The sequence below is a fragment of the Heloderma suspectum genome, chromosome 13 (assembly GCF_057233095.1).
Source record: "Heloderma suspectum isolate Gila_16-S chromosome 13, 16-S_ref, whole genome shotgun sequence".
Lineage (NCBI taxonomy): Eukaryota > Metazoa > Chordata > Lepidosauria > Squamata > Helodermatidae > Heloderma > Heloderma suspectum.
The window spans coordinates 27,136,985-27,157,652 of record NC_139470.1 but is presented as its reverse complement, the minus strand read 5'-3'; the positions used below and the strand labels follow the sequence as shown (position 1 = coordinate 27,157,652).

The window sequence follows — 20,668 nt, the reverse complement described above, 5'->3', positions numbered from 1 at the left end:
CCCCAGGACTGTGGGGGACTTTAAATGTTGTCAGCATCTGCCCACCCCTGCCACCAGGTAAGTCCATGGCTGGACGGGGTGGGCAGGCAAAGATGTAGGAGAGGTTTATTTATTTATTTTATTGCATTTATACCCCGCCTTTCTTCCTCTCACAAGGAACCCAAGGCGGCTTACATTCTCCTCCTCCTCTCCGTTTTATCCTCACAACAACAACCCTGCGAGGTAGGTTGGGCTGAGAGTCTGCGACTGGCCCAAAGCCACCCAGTGAGCTTCCATGGCCGAGTGGGGACTAGAACCCGGATCTCCCAGCTCCTAGTCCAACAGTCTCGCCACCACACCACGCTGGCTCTCGTGGATTGCCTCAAACCTGGAGCCAGCGACACATGGCTGATGTCAGTTGTGGGTAGGATGCGGGATTTGCTGAGGCCCAGAGACTGACGAAGATCCCGCCGTTGCTCCCTTCCACTACCATGTTCCCCCACGGGCGTACATACGTGTGCTGCCGTTTCCCATGCCATACTGGCACCAGGGATTCATAGTGTCAGGAGAACCATCGTGGTGTAGTGGTTAGAGTGTGGGACTGGGACTTGGGGAGATCTGGGTTCGAGCCTCCACTTGGGCCATGAGGTGGGTGACCAGGCCAGTCACTGACCCTCACCTCACCTACCTCACAGGGTTGTTATAAAGACATAACGAAGAGGAGGATCATGTATGCTGCCTCGGGTTCCTTGGTGGGATATAAATGTAATAAAAATAAATAGTGTGGTACAGGTAAAGCTGGATCTTGGGACTAAAGTGTGGTGTGGTGGCGAGAGTGTTGGACTGGGAGCCGGGAGATCCGGGTTCTAGCCCCCACTTGGCCATGGAAGCTTACTGGGTGACTTTGGGCCAGTCACAGGCTCTCAGCCCAACCCACCTCACAAGGTTGTTGTTGTGAGGATAAAATGGAGAGCGGGAGGATAATGTAAGCCGCCTTGGGTTCCTTGCAAGAGGAAGAAAGGTGGGGTATAAATGCAATAATAAATAATAAATAAATAAAGTCTAGTGCCCACCCAGAGAGCAGCAGGGTAGCAGAAACCACCTCCGTTGTATTCCTGTAGCTAGGATGTTACGATTTAAGCGAGCTTAAAATGCAGAGCTGCCCATGCTCAGAGCATGTCTTTTCAAATCAGGGTTGGCAAACAGTTTTGTTGTTGTTCTAGCATACCAGGAACACAGAAGCAGCTGTAAAGCGTGGAATGGCAGTTGAAGGGCGGAGAAGAGACATATTTGTTGGGTGTTTCACAACTGAAGCAACACACGTGGCCGCCTAAACAGCCCCCGCTCCGTAAGACCAAGGTCTGAAATTACTTCACCGTACCACTGAGCACACATGGTGTACAGGTGTAGATTTCATAAATGCATTCAAGCAACTGCCAGGAAGTAACAGCCTTTGTCTGACCTGGGAATCTATTGAAGGGTGGGATATACATTCCTTAAATCAATCAGTCAATCAACAGACAAGGAAATAAATAGTTGGTTGTAGTCCTGTGCACACTTTCCCGGGAGTAAATCCCATCGAACACTGTGAGATTTACTTCGGAGCAAACACAAATAGAACTGCACTGTTTGTCTGGAAGCTCCTTCCCCTAATCTCAGGTGTGTGTTTTTTTGCAGCTGCGTATGATTATGTTGTATTCGGCAAGGTGCTCTCTCTGTTCCCAAGGGCACACTGTTGTCTCCCTTTTTTACGTGTCCAGGAGCAAAAAGGGAGCGACTGCTGTCCCCCAAGGGCCCACCACTACTTTGACCCAGTCCTGGCTGCGCAGATAGCAACAACCATAGCAATAGCGATAACTGACGCAGAGATTTTTTAAAAAAAACATTGGGCTTTCCCCCCCCCGGCATGTGGCAATCCTAATAATTGCGGTTGCAAGCCTACACACACTGTGGGACTTACTGAGCAAACATGCATAGGATTCCACCGTGAGTCTCCCTTTCTGTTCTTTCTTACGGCTGTTCACCAGCTGAAGAATGCTGAGCTGAACGTTCCGCCTTTTAATCAAGCAGTCAATTCATTTTCAATAAATGCCCGCATTTATTACCAGGATGGATGGTGCAGCGGTGAACACAGCCTTCCCCAGCCTGGCGCTTTCCAGAGGTGCTGGACTGCAACCCCTATCATCCCCAGCCATCATGCCCGTTGGGAATTGCAGTCCAACACATCTGGAGGCCCCCAGGCGGGGGAAGGCTGGTTAGTGTGCCTGACAAGGGCTAGGGAGACCCAGGCTCAAAAATCCCCATTCTGCCCTGAAGCTCGTTCTCTCCGAGCCTGGCCTGCCTCGGAGGGGTGTTGTGAAGATCAAATGGGTGGCGGGGTGGGGGGAAGAACCGTATGCACCGCTTCAGTCGAGGAAAACCTGGGCCTAACCGTAACAGACGGGTCCCGCCGAGAAGGCAGGCCGAGATACTGGCCACGCCAGTTGTGGATGATGGGAGATGTAGTGCAACACATCCGGGGAGCAAAATGTTGGCACGCGTTAATTTTTTAAATCACGTTGCCTCGCTGCCCCCAAAGGTCCTCAATTTACGGTTTTAGAAACTATAACAGCCCCCCCCTTTAAAAACAATATAGTGACGGGTTCACCTTGCTGGGAATGATGGGAGTGGGCGATCATCCCCCTCATTCCCAGCAAGATGAATCGGCCGACCAGCACATCCGGGGCACGCTAAGCCGGGGGGGGAGGGGAGGCGAGCCGAGCCGAGCCGCCGCGCGCTTCTCGCCCTGCCGTCTCTTGTGCGAGGATCCCTAAGGGCTCCTGGGCGAAACCATCCCGCCCTCCGGGGGGGGTGCCGCCGCGACAGAGGCCCGCCGCCCGCCCCTCGCGGAGCCCGCGCCGCCGCCCTTCCTCGCCTGCCCCGGCTCGCCGGCGGCCGCCGCCCTCCCTCCGTCCGGAGAGGCGCGGCGCCGGGGCTCCGGCGGCCGAGGACGGCGCCGAGGACGCGGGCGGCTCCCCTCGCCCGCCGCGCGGTGGGAGGAGGCGGCGCGGGGAACGCCCCGCGCGTGCGCAGTGCCGGGCGGCAGACGGGCCGGGAGGACGTTAGAGCGGGAGGAGGAAGAGGCGGAGGCGCAGAAGAAGAAAGAGGCGGAGGAGGCAGCGCCGGCCAGCGAGCGCGGGGAAGAAGATGGCGTCCACGGGTGAGGCGAGCCGGGCGAGGCCTGGTCGGGAGCGGGGCGGGCCGCGCGGGGGCGGCCGCGCGCGGGAGCGGGGCGGCCGCGCCTGAGGGGAGTCCGAGCCGGCGGGCGAGGCAGGGCGGCAGGCGACGCGGGAGAGAAGCGGCGGCGGCGGCGGCGGCTCCTCCTTCTGGAAAGTTCCTCGCTCTGGCGGGGGAGGGGCGGGTTGCCGGGCAGCCGTTGAGGGCCCCGGTGTGGGGGAGGGGCGCCGAGAAGCGCGAGCGGCGGGGCGTCGCCGTCGCCGTCGCCACGGAGGGGGGGGAGGAGGCCCGGGAGGGCTCCGGGCCTAGTTCCTTAGGAGGAGGGGAAGGCGGCGCGGGGGGAGGGGGGCGGTTGCGGCGCTTCTCCTCCCTCCGCTGTTATTCCTCTTCCCTCCTTTCATCTTGAAACCGTTGCTGTAAAAATTTGTCCTTGCGCCTGGCGTTCTTGTTTCTTCGAAAAATTTAAAATAAATAAAAAATCCTTCCTTCCTCTCCATTTTGTATGGAAAGCGTTGCCATAAGAATTCCCTTTTCGGCCCGGCTTTTTAAAATTCATCCCCCCCCACCCCCACCCCCACCCCCCAAATCTCCCTTCCGCTTTATTGTAGATAGAAACCGTTCGTATAAGAATCTTCGCCCCCGGCTTTATTTTAATGCAGTTCTTTAAAAAATTCTTCCCTTTTATTTTGTACAGAAACGGCTATTATAAGATTTTTTTTGCCCCGGCTTTATTTTAATGCAGTTCTTTAAAAAATTCTTCCCATTTATTTTGTACAGAAACGGCTATTATAAGATTTTTTTTGCCCCGGCTTTATTTTAATGCAGTTCTTTAAAAAATTCTTCCCTTTTATTTTGTACAGAAACGGCTATTATAAGAATTCTTTTTGGCCCGGCGTTATTTTAATACAGTTCTTTAAAAAATTCTTCCCTTTTATTTTGTATAGAAACATTTTTTGCCCCTGGCTTTAGTTTAATACAGTTTGGTTTCTTAATTTCTTCCTCTTCTCCTAAATTTGTTTAGAAACTGTTGTTAAAAGAGTCTTCTTTGCATCTGGCTTTACTTTAATTCAGTTAAATTAGAAATCCTTCCTCCTTTATTTTGTCTTCAAACTATTACTAGATGTATTCCTTATGCTTGTCTTTAATTTTTTTTATGGGGGAGTCTTTTTCTTACTGTGTTTCTGTAATACTGGTATTAGTGCTAACTGCTATCCCTTTTGGAGTGTGGTGGTAGTGGTGGGTCAATTTTGATTTTATTGTATCTTGCCTTATCTGTATGATATCAGTGCTAATCACAGTTAATTTATACCCCCAGTCTTCTACATTTTCTCTCTAGAATAGCCTCCAGCAAAATAACCCATCCAAGTTCAGCATCTAAAATGCAATCAAGCAATCCTAGTAAAACTCCTAAGCAGCAATTAAAGAAACAACCTAGGGATGTATAAACTTGTACCACTTTTCAGTTAAAAAAAAAAAAGACCAAGTATGCGTAATTTTTTTTTACCGTGCCTTTTCATCATTTTTGGTGCCCGAGGCAATTACTACATATATATGCGATGGAGTGGACCCTAATCCACGAAAGCTGATGCATTTTTCTTTAGTCTTTAAGGTGCCACTTGATTCTTTTTTGGCTAACACAGCCACTCCTCTGGAAATAGTACATATACATTGAATATGCTCAGTTAATACAAAGGTGCACATACGTGCTTCCATACAGACTTTCGTTAATTTGAAAGATACATTTCGGGCACAATCTAGTCAGAATTATGCATTTTAAAGGGCAGCATATAGTATGCATGTGCACACTCAGAATGCTGCTGGTGAATTTTATTTCTTCCAATTGAAGATGTGTATGATCAAGCCACGTGGCTTGTTGAATTCAGTAGGGAGAATTAAGCACATGCATCGATCCTTCTTCCCTTTTGAAATCAGTGGGACTCTTAAGTGGCTTGATCACGCCATCTGTCTTTATACAGTTTGAAGAATTGTAAAATATATACATTATAGTGCATATTTGTGTTCGCTTGTATATACATTCATTCATGTGGATATAGTTTTGGCCAGATGGTCCTCAAAAGAAGTTTACGATTCTTAAAATAAAGATAAATATCATTTTAAAGCAACATTGAACAACATAGAATACAAAACACACACAAAGTGGGGGGAAAGTGTATGTGGTGTTTTGTTCTGTGTATTCGCATGGAAAAAGGGGAGGAAGGAAAATGGAGTAGAAGCTGGCTTCAATGTTAATCTGCTGTATGTTGTATTCTCTTTTACTTAAAGAGATGACTCAAAGGACAATAGAGAGACATTTTTACTACATCAGTAGCCACCCCAAACAGAAAAGAAAGTTTTGTCTCAGTTATCACCCCCAGACATACACACTCCCCTCACAACCCCTCTCTACAATTCCCTGCCCCAGTTGGAGTTTGGGGTTGTTTTTTGTTATAACAGAAGCTTTAGTGCTATTAATGTTTTTAAATAACTTCCCTTCACTTATAATTCCTGCTGAAATAAAATATGCTGAATAGTTCTTTTGCCTATTCTAGATTCAGACAAGATGGCCCTCTCTGTAGATATCAGTGAGATCATATGGGAATAGTCAAGGAAGTAAGTGGTAGTCTTGGAAGGTGTCAGACTTTAGAGGCAGGCCTTGTTAATGAATTCTGTTATATCTGCTGCTACTTAAATTTGTATGTCATTTTTTGTATCCAGAGTGTTCTATATGAGCTGGGGGAGGTCAGGTGGGTTCCTCTGAACAGAAGAGAAGTCTTGATGGAAGAGTGCAAAGATTTCTAAAATAGGTGGTTTGTGGGCCAGGGCAGAAAGGAAAGAGGGCATACACTTTGGAAGATGATATAAAGGAGGAGAAGCATCTCAGAATGGCATTATGGATATTGCGTCCCTGTGGTTTCTTGGCTATGTAATGCTAGCTTCTCCAACCTTGTCCCACTTCCCTTGCATTCCTGAGGGCTGGAAGCACGGCACACTTAGTTATCTAAATATTTGTTTCTCTGGAGGCTCATTTCGCAGAGTTCATAACTTTATCAAACATGTTGCAGTTTCAAGATCATGTAATGTAATAATTATATCTAAACAATTATTTAATTGTTTTTTTTGGTTGTACATGACTGCTCACGTTTATAGAGTAGTGAGAGGAGATTGTTGTTTTTAAAATGTATGTGCTACTGATGGTGTGTGTGCATATTCTAGATGGATTTTCTTAGTCCCATTCAGGTTGTGGCTCCAAATTGGGGAACTGACAGACAGAATTGGGGAACTGACAATTTTTATTGAAGTGGGATAATCTGGTAAGAGATAGGACATTTACAGGCTGATCCTAAGCGTGTTTACTCCAAGCTAAGTCCTGTCTGTTGAGGTCATTGGGGGTTATACTATGTCTGTGATTCAGATTAGATAAGAAATAGTTATAGTGTGTTCTAACAAGCATGCCATTGGACTACTACATCCTTTTCCAACCTGGTGCCTTCCGGATGTTTTGGTCTTCCGTTCCCATCAGCTCCAGCCTGCATAGCCAATGGTCAGGAAAGGTGGAAGTTGTAGTCCAAAACATCTAGAGGGCACCAGGTTTGGAGAAGGCTGGACTAGCACATAATTAGAAACACGTGAACTAGCTGACAGACCTGTAGCCTGCCTGATAAAATCTATTACTATTTAGCATGTTAGAAAACCACACACTTTTTGACTAAGGTAGATGGAAACTGCACCCTCCGGCATGTGATTGTTACATAGGTCAGCTGGGTAGTAATTGTAAAATTTGAGTCTTGATTGTAGCAGTTGTATAAACCAGATCTCAGAGTGGTAAATGGAAAGGGTAAAGCACAATACAGCCTTTATGTGAAACTTGTATATTACAATTTCCAGAGGGGTAGCTGGCTTCATCTGTTGCAGCAAAAACAGCAAAGAGTCTTTGTTGTATATTAGAGTATTGGTTATGTGTACAGAACCCCCTGGTTCAATATGTAAGGATTTCTTTAATAAAGAAGATGGCTTTCTAAGAAAGAAAGCAATTTAAGTAGCGCAATTTCATTGAATGGCTACTTAACTTCATACTGTCATTGAAATTGAATGTGTATCAAAATACTTTTAACTTATTAAACAAGAGCGCCAGATGAAAATTTAAGCAGTACCAGTAACAGATTGAAATGTTTTCTCATTCATACTCAAAGCCAAGCTCTTTATTTAGGTACAAAACAGATATTCTTTGTAGAACCTTATCCACAGGATAAGTGAACTTGTGCTTTGCATTTATGGATGCCCTATGTGGCGCCCTTAAGTAATGTTTGCTGTCCTGTTCCCTTGTGTAACATTGAGAATTAGGCCTCAATCTACTTCGGCAGTTTATTGGTAGAAGGGTTTTACGTAATTTCTGCAAGTAGTGATTGCTTTAATGTTCTGGAAGAGTCTAGGATGGAGATGTTAGCTGCTGCCTGAAGGTCAGTGAAGGCCCACGAACTTCCTCATTTTTATAAAGGTCACAGCTACATGGTGGCTTTTGAAGTAGAACTCATTGTGCATTGCTGAGCTGATGAAATCTAAATGAGTTATGGGATGAGTTATGGCTTTTAGGTTTTTTCTTTATTTTACAGCAGATCTCAAGCAAATGAGAATGTGCAATTTTCCCTCCTTGCCTCAGTTATGTCCTTTTTTTATCTGTTGGGCCTCTCTGGTCCCATTTTAACAAATTACAAGAGGGTTGAATGTTTATAGGTTATAATACGGCTAAAGTTCTTGTGCAAGGTGTGCTTTTTAAAATAATTGTGTCAGCAATGTTTAATCAGACTACATGTGCTGTTTGAATCACAAGACAAGGATTAAATGTTTGAGATAGAGAAAAAGCAGTCATCAATTTGAATTGCCTTAGTAGGCAGTAATGTCAAAATGTAAGAGATGAACTTCTGAACTTGTTGCTGGCCATGCTAAAATCCACTTTATAGTAATACAGTTTGTGTGTGTATGTTTTAAAAAGGTCAAAGTGTTGATTTACTACTCCAGTTGGAATACCCAGAGAGGAAAGCATGATTTGAATTGCTTCCTTGTTTAGCATTGTATATCATAAAATGCTGCTGGTGTTGGAAACAAAATCTCAAGACAGAAATTTCAGTGTCAACACTACTTAAATGACTAAAATTGAATCTCTTTATATATCTGGATTTGCAGCAAAATTATTAAAAAATAAGATGATGCCTGGCCTTTTTCTTGGGGTAGAGAAAATGAAGTGACATTGGCATAATTAGATAAACCAAAACTTATCTCTGGCTTTTCATCTTTGCATGGATGTTTCTGGGATGGGAAGGGGGAAGTTGAAAAAGCTGAAGAACTTGTCATAATCTTGGATTTTAATACACAAAAACAAACCTCACAAAACCCAAAAAAATTCAGTCTTCCTTTAGAGGATACACACAGTAGATAAGAGCTCCTTGTGGTTTGTGTCTACAGTAGTGTTACTTTTAATTGGTGAAAGGGAGAACAGGCTGTTACATCTCAGGGGAATTTTTAACATGAATAACAGAATGGAGATGTAACTTAGATTCTGAGCTTATATTTAGATGTGTTGAATTATTTTTTTACCTCTTATGGTTGACTTTCTGTCTTCTTACCACCTGCAGATTATAGTACCTACACCCAAGCAGCAGCCCAACAGGGGTAAGTTAGTTTCTCTGAATATGATAGTGTATTCTGCAAAGCAGACTTAGTTTAAAATGTATTATCTGTTTTAAGGCCACTGCAGAGTTTTAATAATAAACTAGATTGCATTAAAGCATTTTGTTTCCACTCTCTTCAGGTGATTCTTGTAATTGGCTTCATTAGCCATTGCCTTTTAATTTTAAAATTTCTTGTATTCTTTTACAGCTACACTGCATATGCAGCTCAGCCGGCTCAAGGTTATGCGCAGACCACCCAGGTAAAATATAATGGTAAACCACTTCCCCCATGACCATGGTAGCGCTGTTGCATCTGTCCCATGATCTAGAATATTTTCTTCTATGGATTTTTAATACGGTGCTTGAAAATTTCATTGCCAGAAGTACTTATTCAGGATATTCCATTTAGTTATGCGGTTACTGCCTTTTCATTCATGTTGCTGCCCAGTTCATGCTGCTGCTACAACTCTCTACTGTTTGCCTGTCTGGAGCTCACTCCTCGTGGCTCTGAGGAAGAGAGCATGTGCACAGCCTAGAGATGTGATGGCTTGAGGAGAAAAGCTGAAAAATTTGGTGGTAGTGGCGGTTTTTTTCCTGTTTTGGAAACAGGAAAAAAAACAGGGAATTTTTCCTGTTTTGTTTTAAGGACTTTTAAAAGGTTTTCCAATGGAAAAATTGGAAGTTTGGGGACCTGAAAGCTCATATAAAATATTCTCATTTAGGATGAGTGAAATGTTTTGTAAGGCAAAGTTATATGAAGATTTTATATTAGACAATCTACAGTTTACAAAGAAATTATTCTCTATTGTTGCAGAGTTGTGTTTTCAATGTTATAAAGTTTTTGATACCCAGATGTTTAAAATGCTTAATATTTTGACCGTAAGACACATTCTGTGCAAATAATTCTTTTCTTTACGACAGTACTTGTAGTTTCTATTTTTGACTTTCCCCCCTACATCTCAGGTGGCAATAACTAAGATGCATTCACTTACATAGCATAAGATGCAGCAGTTTGCTGCTCTTCATAAATACGGTGTATATTTACACTTTTGCTTGTACAAAACTAAGGTTGCAATCCTATATGCACTTATCTGGGCATATAGATATAGACCCACTAAACAGAGAGGGTCTCACATCTGAATAAATATGCATAGGATTCTTTAATGTAAGCCACCTTGGGAGGGTTTGTATCCTAAAAGGCGGACTAAAAATATTTAAATACAGTTGCTTTCTAAATTACATAAATATGTCAAATAGTACAATTTTATATACTAAGTATAAAGAATACATTGTATGTTAAAGCAGTAAAATGAATTCAGGTTTGATAACGTAAATACTGCATATTTCAATTTCTCTCCAAATTCCTCTTTTCCTCAATAAAAACGGGTGGTTCTCCCCCCACTTTTTTTTCTGGCTTCAAAATCCCCAACACAGGCCTCTGAAGACATTGCTTTTCCCCTGGGAATTGCAGCAAAGCACTATGGGTGCAGGCAGACATATAAGGGTAGCCATCATAGTGCTGTGGAAACCCAGCACACTGTTGCTACAGTCACTGCCAGCCCTGACTCTAATTGCAATGTGCTAGATACCATGCCAGAAGAGGTTTGAACACAGAAATGAGATACTTTAAAGAGCCAGATTGTATGCTGCAAACTGAGAGTGGGGAGCAGAGCATAATCCTCATTTTATGTAGAGGGAATTGAGAGGTACATGGTTTGAAAGCAATCTCTAATTTTGTTACCTCTTGCTTGGTGTTTTATTTCATTAACTTTTGTTATTGTTTAGCATGTAATACCTAGCTTTTTCTGTGTCACATTGCCTGGGTACTGGTCAGTACACAGCTTGAATGGCAAAACAAAATGAATTGGACTCGTGGGATGGCCAAGAGTACTTGTTAGTTCTTGGTAGCCTGCTAGACACCTGTTTCCACTTCCCCTGGTACCTCATGGGTTTTGTATTCTCATGGGTTTGTTGACCTATTCTGCCTGAGCAGGAAGTTGCTTGAAATAGGAAGTGGGATTTCTTAGTCTCTTTTCTGTTATATATGATTACAGACTTTTTGATCAAAATCTGATTCTTAAAATCTTCTGTGTGGAATATAAAGTTAAGATGCATCCTTTTCCTCTTTGTAGCAGGCCTATGGGCAACAAAGCTATGGAACTTATGGACAACCCACTGATGTCAACTATACCCAGGCTCAGACAACTGCTACTTATGGGCAAACTGCATATGCAAGTTCTTATGGGCAGCCTCCAACTGGTAAGTGTGCATGTTTCCCCACCCACTGCTATCTTTAACTTCTGTTACCCCTTGGAAGCTTCAAAATGTGAGGGTGGGAATTTATACCATAAATGAAATTTCACTTGACTATTAAGAATCACTTTGGGCACTGGTTCACATGGTGATTGAGACGTTACTGAAGAATACAGCTTGCAAGCTTGTACCAGTGCTCCTGGGGGATGGAGTACTCTGCCTTTTGTGTTAGTACTGAGACTCTAAACCTTTCTATTGCTTGGGGATGAGTAGTTCACCAGACTGCTTGCCTGTTCTGATGGTATGCCCTCTACTTCTTGTCTTGTGCTTTCCACAGTAGAAGGGACCAGTACAGGTTTGAATATCCTGCTCAATATTGCATGGGAAATGCTGTTCATTTTGTCTACATTTATGGTGTTAACCCTTTAGGTGTTCTTATTTTAGCAGCAAAACTCATAATATGGTCTGAACAGGGCCATTCAGTGTTTGCTAGTCCTGTTACTTAGATGCTTCATGTCTCTACAAAGGGGTGACATTCGTGAACTCTTTGTAACTACTGTGTTGTATGGATAAAACTTGTGTATTAAATGACAGCAAAAGACCAAGATGATTCAAGTTAACCTAACTCAGCTGTCTTTCCAGTTTCCTAAAGGGTGAACAGCATGATTATAGACACATTCAGCTGTTGCCGCCACCATCTCTGCATGTTCCATGTTATTGGTTCCTCTTTCAGACATCTACTTCACTGTTGTCGTAAATGCTCTGTAAATTATTTTGCTTGTGCTGTTAAAACTGGAGTTCTGTTCATCCTAATGCTTTATTTCAGTGTCTCAAAAAAAAAACTATCTCTGAAGGATGTACAGCAATGGGTGCATGAAAAAACACACTCTGCTAAAACCAACCCAACTATAATTTTAAATAGCATGGTTTTTCTCCTTGTGCTTAAAACTAATACTCAGTAGCAGATTAGTGTTTTTAGAGAAGAGCAGTGAGCCAGTTTGGGCTGTACATTTAACTGGTATGATATATTAACAAGAGTGACAGATACCTAGATGTTAATGCAGGGGTCTTCAACCTTTTTGGCTCAAAATTTGAAGTTTTGACTGTGTGTGTCATGGGCGTTCTCACAGAATGGCTGCTATGGGGGTTCTCCATTCACATAAAGGCTGCTCTGGTGGGCATGACCCATCTCAAAACACCTATTTCCCAGAAGCAAATGTGGCTAAAATGAAAGTAACTGCCCCAAGTACATAACTACAAAGCAGAAGTGAAATCTGACCTTCAAAACCCAAAATAACTCTTTTGAGCCCACAGTTTTCTGCTTTTGTGCCCATTTCACAGATGGCAAAGTCATGAGATGCAGAGACAAGTAACTTGCCCAAAACCTGAGTACAGGGCAGAGGTGGGGTCTGACAAATCCGCCCTCACAAAGCACAAAAATATCCCTTTCACAGAAGGTAAGCTGCTATCAGCTCAGCCAAGACACTCAGCCACACCAAAAAGAAAAACCAGGCAACACTCGCATACCATACTCAAAAGAAATCCAGGCAAAACACCCAAACCCCTAAAAAACACAACAAGCCCAGGCAAAACAGGCAAAAAACCACTAGGCAAACACACACCAAGGCAAAAAGCACCACACCAATAAACAAACCATCTCTCACATACAGGACAGCCAAAACATGCAATTAATTATTTAAAACATTTATTGGATGCCTTTCAGGGCAGAAGCCCTCCCAAGGTGGATTACAGCAATAAAATGCACCCAAAACATTCCCCCACCCTCTAGCCTCCTTACCTCAAGGTGCCCCCTACCACCTCCAGCTTGCCTTTTTCTGGGCTGGAGGTGCTGGGCTTCAGCCACCCACGATTCTTATTTTCTAAGTATGCCTGTGGAATTCCTGTGTGGCCCAAAAGCATTCTTGGATATGAAGATGATACTGGAGGCTGGCGCTTTCCTTTTAAAACATTTTTTATTAATCAGGAGAGCAGGGAGCCTGGCGTGCATCGAGGGAAGTGTCCGCAGGCACATTGGGCACAATGTTGGGGATGTCAGTATTAATATAAAAACCTCATCTCTGCTACTACTGTTTTTCTGGAAATGGATGAGGTCTCTTAAGATGAGGTCCTGTTGCATTAAGAATATTCAGGGGAGTGTGTAGTGCTAGTGGCACATGATGTCAATTCTGCACCTGGTTTCTGACCTGCTGCATGGAACTCCTGCAGTTTCAACTTCCAGGCAAGACCAGGCATCGAAGCCAGGAGAACAGAATGTTACCCCACAGCACTATTTCTTGCAGTGCACGTTAGCTTGAGCGGGGAGTGGGAGATAGAGGACACAGGGGTTGCCAGGCAAGTGTGTGCGGGAAAGCCTGGTGGGATGGCATTTGTGCCAGTAAGGAGGAATATACTTGAAATAGAAGGGATCTCTAAGCTCACTCATGTTTAGCAGGAAGAGGCTAAATGCTCATGCCGCTGTATTAAATACACATTTGGAAGAATGTTTTTACTTTTTCTAAAGCTGCAAATCAGTGGTATACTTCTGGTTTTAATGATTAAGTTGGTAACTGAAGGATCCGGAGAATCTTTGCTTTACTCTAGTCCTTTGTTTACACACAGATTTGAAGGCCCAGGGAGGAAATATAAACATTTGTAAAAAGCTTTGTTCAGAGATCCAATATGAAGAAATTTGTGGGAAACTGAACTTTGTGTTGAAAAATTGGGAGTTCTGACAACAGTTAATATGCCACTGTGTACAGTGATATGCTCCAATGTTAGAAAGATTAGCTTACGATTCAAATTTGCTCCTAGTCCTTAATTGTCTTACAGGGATGCTAATGTCCTGAACTTCTTGATTAGAAATGAATCTGCATGGTGGTTTTGAGGTCTGCATATTGGGCAGGCTTTTCCAGTGGTATTTTTTTTAACACTTTCCTTTGAACGAGTCTCCTCAGTTTCAAAGGTGATTTACTTTTAAGCATGTGAGACTACCATTTAGGAAAACATGAGTCCAAAGTCTCATGGGGTTGTGGCACTAGTAGCATGGTTCTTGAGATCATAATGGCTATTTCTAAGCTTCATTTCCCCCCCCCACACAATGTTGATAGTCTAACTTTGATATGCCCAGTTGGAAAATATATGGTTAAAGTGCAGCCACTTGTGGCTACATCTATAATACTGGGTGTATTTGTAATTATTATTTGAATAAAGAACCTGCCCCTTCATGGATCACTACCTTGTTGTGGCGAAGGGGCTTGCGTAACTCAGTGAAGCCATAAGCTATGCTGTGCAGGGCCACCCAAGATGGACGGGTCATGGCGGAGAGTTCTGACAAAATGTGGTCCACTGGAGAAGGAAATGGCAACCCACTCCAGTATTCTTGCCAAGAAAACCCCATGGAACATGTCACAAGGCTAAAAGAGATGACGCCAGAAGGTGAGCCCCTCAGGTCGGAAGGTGTCCAATATGCTACTGGGGAAGAGCAGAGGGTATTTCCAAGTAGCGCCAGAAAGAGTGAAGCGGCTGGGCCAAAGCCGAAAGGACACTCAGCTGTGGATGTGTCTGGTGGTGAAAAGAAAATCCGATGCTGTAAAGAACAATATTGTTTAGGAACCTGGAATGTCAGATCAATGAATCAAGGTAAGCTGGAGGTGGTCAAACATGAGATGGCAAGATTGAACATCGACATTTTGGGAATCAGCGAACTAAAATGGACAGGCATGGGCGAATTTAATTCAGGTGACCATCATATCTACTACTGTGGGCAAGAATCCCTTCGAAGAAATGGAGTAGCACTCATAGTCAACAAAAGGGTGGGAAAAGCAGTGCTGGGGTACAATCTCAAAACCGAAAGAATGATCTCAGTACGAATCCAAGGCAAACCATTCAACATCACAGTAATTCAAGTCCGTGCCCCAATCACTGATGCCGAAGAAGCTGAGGTTGATGGGTTCTATGAAGACCTACAACACCTTCTAGAACTAACACCAAAAAAAGATGTCCTCTTTATCATAGGGGATTGGAATGCTAAAGTAGGAAGTCAAGAAATCACCGGGATAACAGGCAAGCATGGCCTTGGTGTACAAAATGAAGCAGGACAAAAGCTAATAGAGTTTTGCCAAGAGAACACGCTGATCATAGCAAACACTCTTTTCCAACAGCACAAGAGGCGACTCTACACATGGACATCACCAGATGGTCAATATCGAAATCAGATTGATTATGTCCTTTGCAGCCAAAGATGGAGAAGCTCTATACAGTCAGTCAAAACAAGACCTGGAGCTGACTGTGGCTGAGATCATGAGCTTCTTGTTGCAAAATTTCGGCTTAAATTGAAGAACGTAGGGAAAACCACTAAACCATTCAGGTATGACCTCAATCATATCCCTTATGAATATACAGTGGAGGTGAGGAATAGATTTCAAGGATTAGACCTGATAAACAGAGTGCCTGAGGAACTATGGACGGAGGTCCGTAACATTGTTCAGGAGGCAGCAACTCAATCCATCCCAAAGAAAAAGAAATGCAAGAAAGCCAAGTGGCTGTCTGATGAGGCTTTACAAGTAGCTGAGGAAAGAAGGGAAGCGAAAAGCAAGGGAGAAAGGGGAAGATATATCCAACTGAATGCAGAGTTCCAGAGAATAGCAAGGAGAGACAAGAAGGCCTTCTTAAATGAACAATGCAAGGAAATCGAGGAAAACAACAGAATGGGAAAGACTAGAGATCTCTTCAAGAAAATCGGAGATCTCAAGGGAACGTTTTGTGCAAAGACGGGCATGATAAAGGACAAAGAAGGCAGGGACCTCACAGAAGCAGATGAGATTAAGAAGAGGTGAAAAGAATACACAGAAGAACTATACAGGAAAGATCTGAATGTCCCTGATAGCCATGATAGTGCGGTCACTGAACTTGAGCCGGACATCCTCGAGAGTGAAGTCAAGTGGGCCTTAGGAAGCATTACTAACAACAAAGCTAGTGGAGATGATAGTGTTCCAGCTGAGCTATTTAAAATCCTAAAAGATGATGCTGTTAAAGTGCTGCATTCAATATGCCAGCAAATTTGGAACACTCAACAGTGGCCGCAAGACTGGAAAAGGTCAGTTTACATTCCAATTCCAAAGAAGGTCAGTTTACATTCCAATTCCAAAGAAGGGCAACGCCAAAGAGTGTTCAAACTACCGCACAATTGCGCTCATTTCACATGCCAGCAAGGTGATGCTCAAAATCCTACAAGCTAGGCTTCAGCAGTATGTGAACCGAGAACTACCGGAAGTACAAGCTGGGTTTCGAAGAGGCAGAGGAACTAGAGATCAAATCACCAACATTCACTGCATCATGGAGAAAGCAAGAGAATTCCAGAAAAACGTCTATTTCTGCTTCATTGACTACACACATTGATTGTGTGGATCACAACAAACTGTGGCAAATCCTTAAAGTGATGGGAGTACCAGACCACCTTACCTGTTTCCTGAGAAACCTGTACGAGGATCAAGAAGCAACAGTAAGAACCAGACATGGAACAACCGATTGGTTCATAAGTGGGGAAGGAGTACGACGAGGCTGCATATTGTCACCCTGCTTATTTAACTTATATGCAGAGTACATCATGAGAAATGCTGCGATTGGTTCAAAAGTGGGAAAGGAGTACGACAAGGCTGCATATTGTCACCCTGCTTATTTAACTTATATGCAGATTACATCATGAGAAATGCCGGGCTGAATGAATCAGAGGTCGGAATTAAGATTGCCGGGAGAATTATCAACAACCTCCGATATGCAGACGATACCACCCTAATGGCAGAAAGCAAAGAGGATCTCAAGAGCCTCTTGTGGAGGGTGAAAGAGGAGAGTGCAAAAGCTGGTTTGAAACTCAACATTAAAAAAACGAAGATCATGGCATCTGGCCCTATCACTTCCTGGCATATAGGAGGAGAAGAAATGGAAGCAGTGACAGATTTTACTTTCTTGGGCTCCAAGATCACCGCAGACGGTGACTGTGGCCATGAAATTAAAAGATGCTTGCTCCTTGGGAGGAAAGCAATGGCAAACCTAGACAGCATAGTAAGAAGCAGAGACATCACCTTGCTGACAAAGGTCCGTCTAATCAAAGCTATGGTTTTCCCAGTAATAATGTATGGCTGTGCGAGCTGGACTATAAGGAAGGCTGAGTGCCGAAGAATTGATGCTTTCGAACTGTGGTGCTGGAGAAGACTCTTACGAGTCCCCTGGACTGCAAGGAGGTCAAATCAGTCCATCCTAAAGGAAATCAACCCTGAGTGCTCATTGGAAGGACAGATACTGAAGCTGAAGCTCCAATATTTTGGCCACCTCATGCGAAGAGAAAACTCTCTGGAAAAGACTCTGATGCTGGGAAAGACTGAAGGCGAAAGGAGAAGGGGACGGCAGAGGATGAGATGGCTAGATAGCATCACCGATGCAATGAATATGAACTTGAGCACGCTCCGGGAGAGTGCGCAGGACAGGAAGGCCTGGCGTGCTATGGTCCATGGGGTCACGAAGAGTCGGACACGATTGAACGACTGAACAACAACAAAGAACCTACAGTATTTTTGAGAACAGTACTACTGTTTCGTGTGCTAAGTTGCACATTTCATGTCCCTAAAATAGTAAATAAAGTTGCGGTTTGAAAGAGCAATTTTTGTGTATTTCAGTTTTTCCCAAAATCTGTTTTTCCAACAAAATTTTTATAGATTCCTGAAAGTAGACTTCTCTGTACCTTCATTGCGTGTTAATGTATCAGTCCTTATATGATACAAGTCATGACTAGTCTTATAAATCTTTCAGGTTTTCTAAGATCTCTGCATATAGAGGCTGGAGTGTGTGGGTGAGACTAGAATTACATCATAGCTATTTAAACTTCTTGTGCAATTAATTCAGGAAGCTAGTCCAAAATATAGAAGTTCTCATGGTTTACATCAGGGGTGTAGAACCTCTTTCAGCCTGAGAGCAAATTCCATTTTGGAGAAGCTTTTGCGGGCCACATTCCAGAGGTAGGTGGGGCTGAAGACTAGGGGGTGGGGCCAAAAATACCAGCATATTTTAGCTGAAACCTCCTCTTGCCAGGAACTAAGCCTTGGGAGAGGCATTTCGACCTTTTAGAATGGGAGGAAAATGCACAAAAGCTGAGAAACCATCAAAGGATTGGTAGCTGGGAGAAAGGGGGTGGGGCCGTGTGAAGGGAGCATGGCCATCTGGGAGGGCTGGATTTGGTCCCCAGGCCAGAGGTTCTGCACCTCTACTTTAAATGGAACTTACCTCTCTGCAGTAGGAACGTATGAGAAATTAGTTGCAGTTCATTTTTTACCACAGTTTACCCAGTTTGCCCAGAACTGAACACAATCTGTGGTTGAAGTCTGTACGCTTGTGATGCAATTCACAGAACAAAAAAATGTGTGTGAAAAACTATTTAAATATTTTTAGTCCGCCTTTTAGGATATAAACCCTCCCAAGGTGGCTTACATTAAAGAATCCTATGCATATTTATTCAGATGTGAGACCCTCTCTGTTTAGTGGGTCTATATCTATATGCCCAGATAAGTGCATATAGGATTGCAACCTTAGTTTTGTACAAGCAAAAGTGTAAATATACACCGTATTTATGAAGAGCAGCAAACTGTTGCATCTTATGCTATGTAAGTGAATGCATCTTAGTTATTGCCACCTGAGATGTAGGGGGGAAAGTCAAAAATAGAAACTACAAGTACTGTCGTAAAGAAAAGAATTATTTGCACAGAATGTGTCTTACGGTCAAAATATTAAGCATTTTAAACATCTGGGTATCAAAAACTTTATAACATTGAAAACACAACTCTGCAACAATAGAGAATAATTTCTTTGTAAACTGTAGATTGTCTAATATAAAATCTTCATATAACTTTGCCTTATAAAACATTTCACTCATTCTAAATGAGAATATTTTATATGAGCTTTCAGGTCCCCAAACTTCCAATTTTTCCATTGGAAAACCTTTTAAAAGTCCTTGAAAACAAAACAGGAAAAATTCCGAACCGCCACTACCACCAAATTTTTCAGCTTTTCTCCTCAAGCCATCACATCTCTAGGCTGTGCGCATGCTCTCTTCCTCAGAGCCACGAGGAGTGAGCTCCAGATAGGCAAACAGTAGAGAGTTGTAGCAACAGCATGAACTGGGCAGCATGAATGAAAAGGCAGCAACCTCATAACTAAATGGAATATCTTGAATAAGTACTTTTGGCAATGAAATTTTCAAGGACCATATTGAAAATCCATAGAAGAAAATATTCTAGGTCATGGGACAGATGCAACAGCATTGCCATGGTTTCTTTTACTTTCATGGGGGAAGTGCATGAAAATACATGGACTTTTGAAAAATGCATACAAACATGTTTAAATCAGTAGGAGAAAAATGTATGCGTTTGAAAAATATACATACAAATATGCACACATTTTCATGCTTAAAAAACCGCTCACAAGCTGAAACAGGTACTAGTCGGAATGAGCTTCAAGGTGGAATTCATATACAATCCTTATCCAGAATTCAGTAGTTCATCAGTTTTGCATTCTGGCTCTCTTCAACATGAGCTTTATAGCCTTGGAGCTTTTGAAGACTGCTTAATACAGCCTTCCCCAATCTTGTGCCCTCCAGATGCATACTACCTGGGGATGATGGAAGTTGTAGTGATCTTAAGGTCACAACATTGGGGAAGGCTGATTTAACAGTTTGAGACAGTACGTTTTAAGTACAGTGAACTCAGTGCTGGCTTTTCAGTAACGTACTGCACCAGTTCCTTGATATGTGTGGTGTTCACATACTACCGTTGTTTCAAAGAAGTAGAGAGGAAGGAGACTGGGGCCTTGTGATATTCTTTGGTGTTGTCTGAGAACCCTGTGTATGTGGCAGCAGTACCATCTCATCAGGGGTCACATCACACTCTTTTGCTTTGGTTTCAGGCCACAGTGACTGCAGGGATGTATGTAAAGTAGTCCTGTTTTCACATGCTCCCCCATAAAAAAAAAACTGCATATAAGCCAGCTTATCAGGGATGGGGCTGTGCTAGACCTTCTCTCTGATTTGGTAGTTTGTTACATGAAGGGTGGTTTTGTTTTACCCTGAAGGGATTAAAGAAGTCAGACACACACACACACACACACACACACACACACCCTGCGATCTGAAGTGATAAAACCAGAATTCTAGCATGTCATTTTGCATAATTTGTAAGAGGGCTCTGCTTCAAGTTTCATAGTAGAATCTGAGAATTAGAAGATGCCAAACTATTTTCCATTGAGGACACTTAGGGCGCAATCCTATGGCTGCTAGATAGCAGCTAGACGGCCATAGAATTGGTCAGTTTCCGGGAACCGACCTTGGAGCCAGCGCCCGGAGGTCGCTTCCCGGAGAACCCCCCCCCCTCCCCTGCCACCTTGGATTGGTGCGGATCGTCCCCATGCTTAGAAGAGCAGTGCTGAACAGGGAGAAAGGGGGTGGAGTGGGGAGTTTGTAAGTGCCGGCACAACACTTCCTGTGTGTCGTCCAGCCTCCCCACCCCGCACTT

The 20,668-nt window shown here is 43.4% G+C and overlaps 1 protein-coding gene across 6 annotated transcripts in view; it reads left to right on the top strand.

The window, feature by feature from the left end:
* Window positions 1-3,109: 3,109 nt before the first annotated feature.
* Window positions 3,110-20,668, top strand: part of EWSR1 (EWS RNA binding protein 1) — a 32,430-nt gene continuing 14,871 nt past the window's right edge. For all 6 annotated transcript variants that reach the window (XM_084819419.1, XM_084819421.1, XM_084819420.1 and 3 more), the window contains exons 1-4: window positions 3,110-3,178; window positions 8,826-8,862; window positions 9,070-9,121; window positions 10,994-11,120. In XM_084819419.1, coding sequence (XP_084675545.1) covers window positions 3,166-3,178; window positions 8,826-8,862; window positions 9,070-9,121; window positions 10,994-11,120 — 229 coding nt within the window. In that variant the 5' untranslated portion in view covers window positions 3,110-3,165. The remainder of the gene's footprint in view (window positions 3,179-8,825; window positions 8,863-9,069; window positions 9,122-10,993; window positions 11,121-20,668) is intronic.